This window comes from Paroedura picta, chromosome 12, assembly GCF_049243985.1.
Source record: "Paroedura picta isolate Pp20150507F chromosome 12, Ppicta_v3.0, whole genome shotgun sequence".
NCBI lineage: Eukaryota > Metazoa > Chordata > Lepidosauria > Squamata > Gekkonidae > Paroedura > Paroedura picta.
The window spans coordinates 35,817,965-35,830,765 of NC_135380.1; the positions used below are offsets into that span (position 1 = coordinate 35,817,965).

The 12,801-nt window shown below is 44.9% G+C and overlaps 1 protein-coding gene across 3 annotated transcripts in view; it reads left to right on the plus strand.

Annotated features, from left to right (window-relative positions):
• LOC143821633 (uncharacterized) overlaps positions 1–12,801 on the plus strand; it is a 157,040-nt gene that overhangs the window by 70,546 nt on the left and 73,693 nt on the right. For all 3 annotated transcript variants that reach the window (XM_077305807.1, XM_077305808.1, XM_077305809.1), the window contains 6 exons: positions 988–1,032; positions 2,433–2,552; positions 9,361–9,399; positions 10,153–10,206; positions 11,227–11,280; positions 12,534–12,641. In XM_077305807.1, coding sequence (XP_077161922.1) covers positions 988–1,032; positions 2,433–2,552; positions 9,361–9,399; positions 10,153–10,206; positions 11,227–11,280; positions 12,534–12,641 — 420 coding nt within the window. The remainder of the gene's footprint in view (positions 1–987; positions 1,033–2,432; positions 2,553–9,360; positions 9,400–10,152; positions 10,207–11,226; positions 11,281–12,533; positions 12,642–12,801) is intronic.

Genomic DNA, 12,801 nt, shown 5'->3' on the forward strand with positions numbered 1-12,801 from the left:
GTATGGCCCCTTCCAACTCTATGATTCTAGGATTCTATGACTATTGGGTAGGTTGAGGTAAAGTGTGTGTGGGGGACATGGAAGACATCTACGTCAAGGTGCTGGTCTTGGCCTTCAAAGCTCTAAGTGGTCCAGGAGCATCTCCAGTTAAATGAATCCACATAGTAGAATATGCACCATGTAACAAAACTTCTTTAGTTGTTGTTCCTTCCTTACAAACTTAAAACTTTAAGACAGTAAAAGGCTAAACTATTCCCTGCCCGAGTCTGGCTTAAATTAAGAAAAAGGGTAAGAAAACTAATGTTCCTCTTCCCCCATTTGCCCCACATGGGAGGGGGGGGATTAACAAAGCTACCCTAAAATAGCTAAAAGTCAACTATCTAAAACTAAAATTACATTAAATTAAAAGAAAATTCAAGGAGGGCAGAACAGGTGATCTAGCCGATAGGACGGAGGGGACAGTAGGTGAAAGAAAAGGCCTTCCTGGGCTACTCCCCAATTCCCAAATCACAGACTGAAAAGCCAGAAGAAGAAAAAAGCCAGCAACAAACTAAAAGAGAAGGTTTATCTAGGCCAAAAAACAACAACAAATGGCTTAAAGCCAGATGGCCCAATTAAGCTTATCTATACTTATAACGTAAATAAAATTTAAATGCTCCCCGACAAAGCAGAGACTCATGCGCCCACATGCTCCGATAGGAACTGGAAATGATCAGGATCCACGTAGTATACATTGTACAAGGCCTTGAATAGCTGCTGCCAGTCAGTAGACTATCCTGGCCTGATTTCATATAAGGCAGCTTGGTGTGTGTTTAGCTTCTCCCACATGAATCCTGTCAAGGGCATTAAGCAGCCATGCAAATGAAGCTCTCTGATGTGCCCATCCTCAGAACCTATTTGGAAGAGGTTAATGAGGCCAGTTGCCAACTCAGTTGCCCAACGGAAGCAGTAATAGAGACCTAACTGTGTGGTGGTCTTGCTTTACAGGGTTGCCGGGGGAGACGTGGACCAGAGGGGCCAAAAGGAGACAAGGTGTGTTGATACTCTCTGACTGTCATATTTTTACCTCCTTCCTCCAAAGCATCCTATTTCCTTCCTCTTCTGTGGATCTTCAAAACAGCCTTGAAAGCTTAATCTACCTCACAGCATTCTTGGGGAGAGGAGAGGAGAGGAGAGGAGAGGAGAGGAGAGGACTGCATGCTGCTTTGAGTCCCCTCTTCTGTGAATCTTCACAACAGCCTTGCGAAGTAGTTCAGTTTGGCATAATGTTTAGAAAGCTGGACTCAGATCTGGGAGACCCATGTTCAAATCCGCCCTCTCTCATAGAAGCCTGTTGGGAGACCTTGGGCCAGTTACACAATGTGAGCTTAACCTACCTCACAGCGTTCTTGGGAAGGTAAAATGGAGGAGAGGAGAGCGCTACGTGCTGCTTTGAGTCCCCATTGGGTAGGAAGGTGGGGCATAAATTGAAGGAAAAAAGAGAGAGAGAGAAAAAAGAAAAACCATAAGTATGCAAGTCCATAAGCTTTATGGTGGAGTGGAATTTTGAACTCTGTGTCCCCCAGTTCGGTTCTCTACTTGCTGCACCCCTACCCGATTCTTGTCTGCATAGTTGTCCCCACGACAGCCCAGTGAGGCAGGTTAGAATAAGAGAGAATGATTGGCTGATAGGGTTGTCATATCCTCTCCTGGGTTGTCCACACTTCCCCACCCGCTCAGAGCTGGCTGGCAATCCTAATTGGGAGACTTGTGAAAAATAAAATAGGATGGAAATAATCTTTTAAGCTGTCTTGTTTTCCCCAAGACAGTGAAACACAGTTTCTGGGCTGGGATTTGCATGATTTAAATGATCCTATGTGTTGAAAAACAAGTTCCATACATATAGGAAGTTAGAATGTTAGGCTGGAATCCTTTTTCCCAAGATGCTAGATGTTTGTCTTCTCCTCCACTTTGAAAACTTTCCCTGCATATTCTCTGTTCTCTATGAACCGCCCTGAGCCACAAGGGAGGGCAGTATAAAAATGCAATCAACCAATCAGTAATCAAACAAATAAATGAAGACAGACATCTAGCATGTCTGGGCAAAGTTCTTAGGCTTGTCTCCCTGGGAAGCTAGTTGTGTAGATTTTTATGGCAGTGTGGCCACATGACCCCCCCCCCACACCGACACACACACACACACACACACACACACACACACTAACTTTCTGAACTGGAGAACCCAGACATGAGCTCGCTAGCTCAGCTCAGCAAGAACTAGGCTTATCCGTAGCTGCTTGTCAAGCACGCACTGAGTGCCGAACGTGAAGTTTCTTCCATGTGGAATCATCCTGAGTGATGGCTTCTGAGCTGGATGAATGCTGTCCTGTTCATAGGAAGCAACATGAAACCCCAGCCTTATGGCTGATCTCTCTCTCTCTCTCTCTGGTTAGGGATCTCCTGGTGCAATTGGACGAACAGGCCCTACAGGTGACCCAGGACTTCCAGGGGTCCCCGGGGCCCCAGTCATCGTTCTCTGGAGGAACTCCAAGGAGGACTGGCTGGCATTCATGGTAAGAACATTGTCAACTATCTCTTTACACTCAGAAGGAGTCAGCAAGCATATCCGTGTGCTCATAATTTTTTAAATAATTTAAATATCACATAATCAGATTGGAACTAATGTCCTTGCCTGGTCAGTCCTGCTTATCTGAAACCTAAGTATCCTCCAGATAAGCAGGACTGACCACTGAGGATACTTAAGATTATGAGAAATCATTAGGGGTCCACACGCCTACATGTCTAGCACCATCAGTGCACGTAACCTTTAACAGAGTTAAGCCAAACCATGTGTGATCAGAAATGCAGAACAACAAAGATGCCTTCCTGGATCAGACCAATGGTCCACCTAATCTGGTCCATACAGATGAACTGATGGAAAAACAAATGTGTTCTTCATCCTTAATTAGAGGAGCAGAGGACATGATTGGAATCAGGGCCAAGGTATGGAGACAGGGAAAGTTCACCTTTTCTTTGCTGCTAGAAATTGTGCTGGCTCTTGCTTGTAGCCCAGAGATATCGGCTTACAGCAGGAGGAGACAGCTGATCTGAGCAAAGCTGGTCAGTAGGAAAGCAGAGTCAGAGAAAGCCAAGTCAAAAGCTGCGAGTTCAAAGCAGTCAGGTGAGGGCAGTCCAAGAATCAAAGTCCAATAAGTCTGGTCTGAGGTCAGACATTACAGGAGTCAAGTGAGGTGAGTGGCAGCAAGTACTGTGCACAATTGTATCCACATCTGTCTGATATCCTAACATCCCTTAAATAGTTGTTCTTGCAGATGTTCTTCTCATCCTGAGAAAACTCCTCCACCTCAAGCAGGTGACAATGGGCCAGTAACCGTGCACTGCTTGTTTTAGTCTACAGTCCCCTTCCAAGACTCTGCTTGTTATGCCAATCAACAAAGGATCCCTGGCCCTAAAGAAATACGCCTGGCCTCAACCAGATCCAGGGCCTTTTTGGCTGCAGCTTCTGCCTGGTGGAATGAACCCCCCTGGAGAAATTAGGGCCTTGTCCAGGCTTTCGAAATTCTGCAGAGCCTGTAAGATGGAGTTCTTCCGCCAGGCTTATGGTTGAGGCCAGCCAGAAAACACATCTAAATTCTAGGACTCCCTCCCTCTCCCTTTCCCTCCGACTCCTCCCTACATTTAACATCTTGCTGGCTGAAATGACTATCAATCTCTGTAATTATGGTTGATGCTGACCGTAGCTCTATCTGTGATTTTAAAATTTATTGATTCGATTTTATTCTTATGTAAATTCTATTGGTTTTATTACTATTTATTTAATTTGTTGTTCACCACCCCAAGACGCCAGTGTCCGAGGGGGGTGTGTGTGTATATAAATCGCTTAATTAATAAATAAAGTGTTCTGCAGATGTCTCTGGCAATCTGACAGCCTGGGGGTCTTCAGGTGATCCCTGGCTGGAAGGTTGGGTGGGCTGCAAGGCTGAAATGATCCTGCAGACACTTCCAGCTATGGATCATGAGCAGCTGACCCTTCTGTCTCACCTTGTTGGGATCTTGCCTGGGCTGAACTCTCCTGGTCAGCTCTTCTGAGCCCCACCTCCCACCTGCTGTGGTGTGGAGGCACAGGTAATATATATTGTACCAGTGAGCTAGTGTGGCCCTGATCCTGGGTGGTTCTTGGTTTACTTCTTGCCTCCCCCACTGACTCACTTAGGTCCATTCCACACAACTTGGATAATGCACTTCCAATGCACTTTAGAAGTATATTTTCCTGTTATGCACCAGAACATCGAGCTGCAAAAGCACATTGAAAATGTGTTATCCTACATGTGCTGAATGAAGCCTAGTGAATGTCATTAACCCTAAACCTCTACCCCCGCCCCTGCCTTCATTTTGGGGATACTTTCCTACTTTACAGAGCTGTTTTAAGGTTAAAAGTGACTGAAAGTGATGCATAAGGGTTGCAGTTGCCACCTTGGCTAAAGGGTTAACCTCTCTGTCTCCAACTCTATGGCCTCAATCCATGTCTGGGACTCTGGAGAGCCTCTGCCAGGTAGTACTGTGCTGGAGAGAAGAGGGGTCAGAGGCTGTAGGAGGGAGCGCCCTGTATTCATTAGAAATGTCCCTTGGAAGCCTGGCAGGATTGCTTGCTGCTTTCGCTTCTTCTGTGCTTTGTCTCCCACTTTCAGATCCAATGATGTGCTCATCTATATGTGCCTCTTGCTTGCCCCATTTATTCCCTTGTTGTGCTTTTCTGACTAAGGCCATCCCACAGAGAAACTGGGTAAGATCCAGGTTGTTCTCTTGTCTGTGGTTGTAAATGTCTCTGGACACCTTTTTCCTTTCCCTAGCCTGCATTTACAAGCCCAGCAGGCAGTGCAAAGGATACCTTTCTTGATTAGAAACACCTGGGATGGATGCGCAATGAATCTCAGGGGCAATTCCATCTGGCCTTTCCTCTTGTGAAATGCAATCGGTCTGTTCCATGTTTTGTTCCCTTTGGCCCGGATAATTGGGGCTGCGCCACTGTGTGCTGATGCAGCATGCAATTAGCCAATGTCTGTTAAGAGTCTTGTGATGCATTCAGACACTGTAAAGGCACAGAGTATTCCCTTGCTAATGGTAATGCATGTGGAAAGAACTTGTCCCTGTTTTATACATAGGGTAGAAAGCATGTGGTAGAAAGCATGCATCTGCATCATGCTCTTTCTCAGATGCATGGAGCTCACAGGGCTTTCGCCTTTAAGCCAGAGCAATGGAAAAACCTATGTACTTTGTTCCAACTGGAAGGTGAAATTCTGGGATGGCTTCTATTAGAGCCTGTGCCTGGGGCCAATCCAGAGAGGTGGATAGAGTTAAGCTCTGCCTTCAAATTGGAGGAGCTCAGCCCTACATTTCTCCTTCCCTGGCTGGCAGGGGGACTTACCAGGAGTGGAAGGGAGGCCCTGTCTATGTTGTCAGCAAGGTGGTGTCTTCACTTTCAGCTTGTACTGGAAATGACGTCATCATGTTGCTGACATCACGGTGACTCTGGTATTTGGGCAAAAACTCTATGGTAGGAGCCATTCTTTCCAAAGCTGTTTTGCCGAAATACCAGAGCATCACTATAATGTAACTTATGTGACAGAATCCGCAGCTTTCTTGGTAACTTCTCCCAGGAAGGACCTGGCAACCTTATTTCAAACAGACTCTATCTCTGCCTGCCTCCGCTCCTCTCATGGCTGGCTCCATAGCAGGGGCAGCTTTCCCCACCCTCCCTGATGTAGAAACAGCCATCCTTTTTTAGATTCCATGCAACACCTGGCTGAAGGGAAGATTTAAACTTTAGCTTCCCCCCTTCACAGCTGTTCTTGATAGATGAAAAACTTTCTGTGTCAAAATTCTACAGCAACCTTTCTCAACTTTTTTACCACTGAGAACCCCTGAAACATTCTTCAGGCTCCAAGAACTCCCAGAAGTGGCACGATGGTGCAGTATATGGTTGGGAAGCATAGCCGTGGAAACGCCCACCTGAGGCCCCTCCCCTTCCCACCCCCTCTAGGCCCATCATTGGCCATTTTAGGAGAGGGGCAGGTCAACATGATTGGGTAATCATATTACCCAATCAATGTTTAACAGATTTTAAATATATGTAAAAATTAACTCCCACCCCTTCGGGAAAGCCTTCCAGGGCTGTCAAGAAGCCCAGGGTTTCACAAAACTCTAGCTGTTCTAGAACATTGGGGATCTCCTTACAGCTAATGGCCAATGGAGTAAGGATGGGCTGAAGAATGTTCTTCTAATAAGGCACAATTAACTTTTGGGATCCTTTGCCCCAAATATGATGACGTAGTTTAGACGGCTCTAAAGTGGGATTCAACAAATCCAATAGGATTCAGATTTTAGTTATCTCAATCTGGACCAAGAGCATTGCTCATCAGATGTCTCTTCATAGGGACTGTATCGATCAGTGCTATGCTTATTAGTTGTCTCTTTGTAAATAGTGTTATTGACTGAATCCACTTGGAGTCTAGTTGAGGAAGGCAGACTATAAATGCAGAAAATAAAATGGCTATTAGCCATGGAGGCCAAATGGAAGCTCCCTATTCAGAGGTAGAAATTCTGTGAATGGCACTTCCATGGGGTGTGGGTGTGTTTGTGTGTACAAGACCCTTTGGATTTGTGGTGTTCTAGAGGTGGCCTATCATGATGCAGCTAGACTTTAGTAATGAATTTTGGATCTGTTAAGGGCTCAAGCGGCCAAAAAGTGTCCCCTGGATCACTGTGCCGCTCCATTCATTTCACTGTGGTTTACATAGAGTTTTTAATAGACCAGAACTTGTGGAGGCCAACAACTCCGCTCAAATTGTAACTGGGTCACATCGTTTATAAACCTCTGAACAGAAAAAGAACACTTTTTTCGTACTAGATGGACTTATTTCTGTGTGTGTGTGTGTGTGCATTCATTGTAACATGGCTGCTTGGGACTTGCACTATAAACTCTGATATACTTCTGAAGAAAGATGACATTTATTCCTAAGCATGGCCCTTTTCCTACCCTGGGGATTACTGGCAAGATGGATAGCCTGAAGCAAGAGCCAGAGTATTGTTTTGTAAATTACTTCTCCATTCGGAGAAATCCTGGTCAATTTTGACCATCAAAGATAGTTTCATTAAGACTAAATAACAGGTTATGTGCTTACAGCAGCAACTGTGAATGCTGACTGTACAGGTATGAAATGGGAACTCACGCTCATACTATATCTCAATTTTAACTTTGAGCCAGCGAGTGAGAATTTTAAGGCAATGAAACATGGCTCACACAAATAGTAAAGGTAAAGGTATCCCCTGTGCAAGCACCGGGTCATGTCTGAGGCTTGCGGTGACACCCTCTAGGGTTTTCATGGCAGACTCAATACAGGGTGGTTTGCCAGTGCCTTCCCCAGTCATTACCGTTTACCCCCCAGCAAGCTGGGTGCTCATTTTACCGACCTCGGAAGGATGGAAGGCTGAGTCAACCTTGAGCCGGCTGCTGGGATCGAACTCCCAGCCTCATGGGCAGAGCTTTCAGACTGCATGTCTGCTGCCTTACCACTCTGCGCCACAAGAGGATCTTGGCTCACACAAATACATAACTTTAATTACAAGCTGAATAAGGATATCAGAGCAAGAATCAAGCATCAGGAGTTAGGAACATGCTTATTTTGAACCTGTTGTTTTCAAGCTTGAAGTTACATAGTGGTTAAGAGCAGCAGCCTCTAATCTCGAGAGCTGGGCTTGATTCCCCACTCCTCTTCCACATGCAGCCAGCGGGATGACCTTGGGCCATTCACAGCTCTCTCAGAGCTCTCTTAGCCTCACGCAACTCAGAGGGTGCCAGTTATGGAGAGAGGAAGGGAAGGAGATTGTAAGCCGCTTTCTTAGGACAGAAAAAACAGGGTACAGAAAACAACTCTCCTTCTGTCTTTATTTACATATTTATTTAGATATTTATACAATGTTTCCTCCCCAGTGGGAGCACAAAGTAGCTTATAACATTGTTTTCCACTCCTCCATTTTATCCTCAGAACAACAACCCTCTGAGGTAGGTTAGGTAAAGGTAAAGGTATCCCCTGTGCAAGCACCGAGTCATGTCTGACCCTTGGGGTGACGCCCTCTAGCGTTTTCATGGCAGACTCAATACGGGGTGGTTTGCCAGTGCCTTCCCCAGTCATGACCGTTTACCCCCCAGCAGCAAGCTGGGTACTCATTTTACCGACCTCGGAAGGATGGAAGGCTGAGTCAACCTTGAGCCGGCTGCTGGGATCGAACTCCCAACCTCATGGGCAAAGCTTTCAGGCAGCTGCCTTACCACTCTGCGCCACAAGAGGCTCTTCAAAGGTTAGGCTGGTGGAAAATGAACGGCCCCAGTGAACTTCCGTAGCAGCACAGGGGTCTATGCAATTGCTAGCCGTTGGGGTCTACGTTAATTAATAAGCAGTGGGGTGCCCTTTAGATTTCCCACCTCAGTCTTCATAATATTGTCGGATGCAAGGTTCAGCCATGTGCCTCTAATGGTGCAAAGGATGCCATTAGAGGCACCCTTTGTTTTTGCTCTGCCTCAAACCTCAGCTTTACTTGTCGCCTGCTTAAAATGCCGAATTTGAGTTAATACCACAAGCACTTTTTCTTTTTTGCCTTTTCGGTGTTTCTGATGACAAAAGTGTTTTTGCAGCGGAGGGCCCTTTGCCATTGCCTTCCTAGTTTTAAAAAGGATGTAATGAAACACTATCTCAAGCTGCAAATGGATAAGAGCTGTCTCCCCCACCATCCCAACTCATTCCTTTATGGGGGCGGCAGTGGGGGGGAGAAGGCTCTTTCCCATTATACTTGCCTCTGCAATCTTCCCCTGTGAATGGGCTTCAGAGAGGGAAATGAGGTCTGACTGCTTGGGAAGGGAGGGGGGCAAGCCCTAGCCCTGCTTGACAGATCATCAGAGTACGGTAACTTTTTTTTTTTCTTTTTGCTGTTTTGACTCACATTAATCAATTTTGGATAAACTTGAAAAGAACCCAGAGTCCTGCTGTTGTTTTATCCTAAGTTAAATTTGCTCATCCGTCATCCCTCTGAGAGCTCAGGGTTCTTTTATTAGAAATATTTCCAGATGTTGAAAGATCTTTGGGTGTTTTCCTAGAGGGAGATTCCTTCGCTCTCTCCCTGCTCCATCTTCCTCTGATAAAAGTATAATCGTCCCGGATTACTTACATCTCTAATCCTGGAAATCAGGTACTTGGAGGATGTGGTTGCCTAGTTTTGTCTGTAGAAGTGTTCTGTTGGGGTTTTCTTTTTCTTTTTTTAAAGAAAAATGTTAATTTTCACTTATTTTTCTTCCTGCCCTTTCAGCAATCTTCATTTTACCAGCTTCTTCATGCAGGCTGGCCGGTGAGTAGAAACAAGATAATCAAGGTGCATATTCACACTGTAACCACGTAATGAAATCATCCCCTTTCCCCTAGGAATTTCTCAGCATGCTTTGAGAAAGGCCATGATGGTGTACAGCCTTTTACTATAGATATTCTGTATGAAATAAATAGAATAACTATGAACATCCATGATGGGCAAACTCCCTGCAGCTTGACTGTGTAACTGCTTCGTCCATTGTGAGCCGCATCTTTGAACTCTCCAAAAAAGAAAAAAAAAGAAATCCCCATGTTATCAGGAGTTCTAAACAGGCTCGCTAACCTGAGCTCATTAGATCTTGGAAGATGAGCAGGTTAACTCTGTTTAGTACTTGGATGGGAGACCACTCAAAAAGTCCAGAGGCAGAGACAGGCAATGGCAAACCACTTGTGTTTGTCTCTTGCCTTGAACACTTTTTGGGTCACCAAAAGTTGACTGTGACTTGACAGCATTTTCCAATGCATGCTCTCACACTGTCACTTGGGACTAGCATTGCTAGTGTAAAGGAAACCAGCCACTTGTTTAAAGTAGCAACACATTGCTGAAAATAAGATTCTTGTCCTGGAATAAGACCCACTAAACTCTGGAGCTGCATTTCTTAGGGATTCACACATGGGTTGCATTGCAAATATCGGATTATCGAGTGAACAGGACCTAAGATTCTCCCATGTCCAGAACGCCCTAATGAATAAGTGTAGTTGATTGCATTCCTTTTTATTTCTTAAATAAAACCAGCACCAGCCGGGACCGCCGGGATCCATGGGACATCTGGGAAAGCCAGGATTGCCTGTGAGTAAGAAAAATCTCCTTAAGGAAACTAGCTTTCAGGATGATGATTGTATCGATAATAGAAGATAGGTGTACATTTTTATATCATATATCCTGGTCCAAACCCAAAGGCTCTAAGACAAAACCTGTTCTGAAGCTCTTGTTTTGCCCCCATCCCGTCTAGGCTTCTAAAATATCTCCAGGCATTACCCACACATATTCAGCTTTATCTTGAAATCATGCAAGTAAAATAAAGAGGTGTATTTATGGATTTTAACACATGCTTGTCAACTGACAAAATTAAGTTGAAACAGCTTCATATTCATGCAGTGTTTCATTCCCATTTAGCTCCCCAGCCTTCCCTTCCCTTCTATACAGCCTGTTTCACATCCTCTATTAAAGTTCCTCCCAAATAACTGGAATTATTTTCATTTGTAAAAAAATGTTACATATGTGTGTGTGTGTGTGTCTGTGTATAATCCCATTGTGAAGAAATTCATTTTTTCTTTGGAGATTTGACATGAGCAAAACTTTTGCTCTGAATGTTAAAGTTCCCCCCCTCCCCTCTGTGCAGAGAACCGGCTGGGAGGGGTGAAATCAGTGCAGTGTTTCCCCAACTTACCTCAGCCCTCCTTTATGCAAAGGCTAATAGGTCTAGAGGCAATGGTATTTTCAATCCCTGCCCCCCTCAAGCAGGAAACAGAGACTTGGAGGTGCTAAATACTAGAGAGAGTTCAGGAATACAAGAGTCTCCATGAAAAGTTTCGTTGAGCCAGCCTGACCAGTGGAAACGCCAAGAAGTATGTTGAACCTCAGCCCCAGTCAAATATACAGGATTCTGTTGGTGTGGCTGGCCCAGTCCGCTGGGATTTCCAAGGCAGCTTTTGTGTATTGTTCATGGTGCACCTCCCAGTGCATCCAGGGCTAGTGCTCTGTCAACACGTTAACACGATCCTGTCTTTCTTGAGGCTCAGAGTGCAAAACTACCCATTCATAAACCACTTTGCACTGAATGTACGTATCTTGAACTTGCATCTCCAGGGTCCTCCCGGCTATCCAGGGGAACCAGGTGAAAAAGGACACATTGGTTACCAGGTAAGATCATCTCCTTTAATGTAGCACAGATGCAGTGTAGTAGTTCAAAGCCAATATTGTGCTTGCTGATCTACAATGAAAATAAGTAAAAAAAAAAAAGCATTGCTACAAACTCATAGAAACCTAGAATCGAAATATCAAAATGTAAAGCTATTGATTCTTGACAGAAGTCTGAAGGGGCAAGAGCAGGGCTGCAGGGTGGATGGGGTGAGATTTCCTAATGAAATTCTCCTTGTTCCTGGCTACCTGCGAAGACTGAGCTGGGGCCATTATCGTGATGGGGACAAAAATTCCATGGTGCAACTCACCAATGCAGTTTTCAATGTTCTTAAAACTTCTTCATAAAATGTCCCCATGATCATCCTGGGTCCTTCAAGAAAGCCATCTTTTTTTGAATAAACCCATGTGTTATAAACTAGAGCCCCAGTAGCAATACCTTTTGACTTACCCTTGTGTTGTTTCATTGATGCGGAGGTCTCTGTGATCGCTCAGCAAAACTTGGAAGTTTCCCGAAAGTTTATTGTCAAGGAGAACAACCTTTGCAGAAGTTATGCAATGTTTGGTTAGGTTGGTTGGACAGCACTGACAAGGGATAAAGGGCTCCAGTAGCTTGGCTGCCATCTACCATGTAACTTGGCTGTGTCCTCTGAATCCATCTAAGAGGTCGCTTCTGTCTCTCATAATGTATTTTGGGACACTATGTAAGAGCGTGAGAAACTAGCAAACTCCATTCATAAGGTGGAAAGAAGATACGTAGTTGATGCTTTCAATCATTAAAAAAATGCAGCTATCGCAAATGTCTTTTGCATATTGGAACTGTGGAGATGAATTAAGTTTTTGATAATTATTTAAGTGAAACTGTAAATGAAAGTACAGGTAACATAGTCTAGTTGCCAAGCAACTGCTGTGGTTCGGGAGGAACTTTGTGGTTTGAATGTTGCCTCCATCAAGAATTCTCTCTCTCTGTAACATGGGGGTGATATTTGTGGCCTACCTTGTAGGGCTACTTGTAAGAAAGTATGGATGTTATGCATGTGAAACATTTTGACCCTACTCAGATATACTCTATAAATGCTAACTGTTGCTGTCATTCTGGACAAACACAATGCCAGAATGAGATGAGCAGTTATTTGCAGTTGCTTGGGTAAGTGGGGTGGGGGAACTTCCCTCACTGAAATTCCCGGGGGCAGCTGTAAAACAGAACTTCGTGGGTGCCACTACTCAGTATCCTCACTAATTACATGCTTCTCCAGGGTGAACCTGGGCCACCAGGTCTCCCAGGGCATGAAGGCTTCCCTGGGACAGATGGACTTCCGGGCACAGACAGAACAGCTGGACCACCTGGGGTGCCAGGGGAACAGGTAAGATCCCATGTCTGAAATGGGAATGCCATCTTGGTGTGTGTCACATGTCTCAAGTGTCGGTAATGAGGTGTAAATGCACTACCAGCAGTTCAAGGGAAAGAGTTCCAAACTCTGGGTAAGCAAAGACATACAACTTTGAGACCAGCAGGGCCAGTTT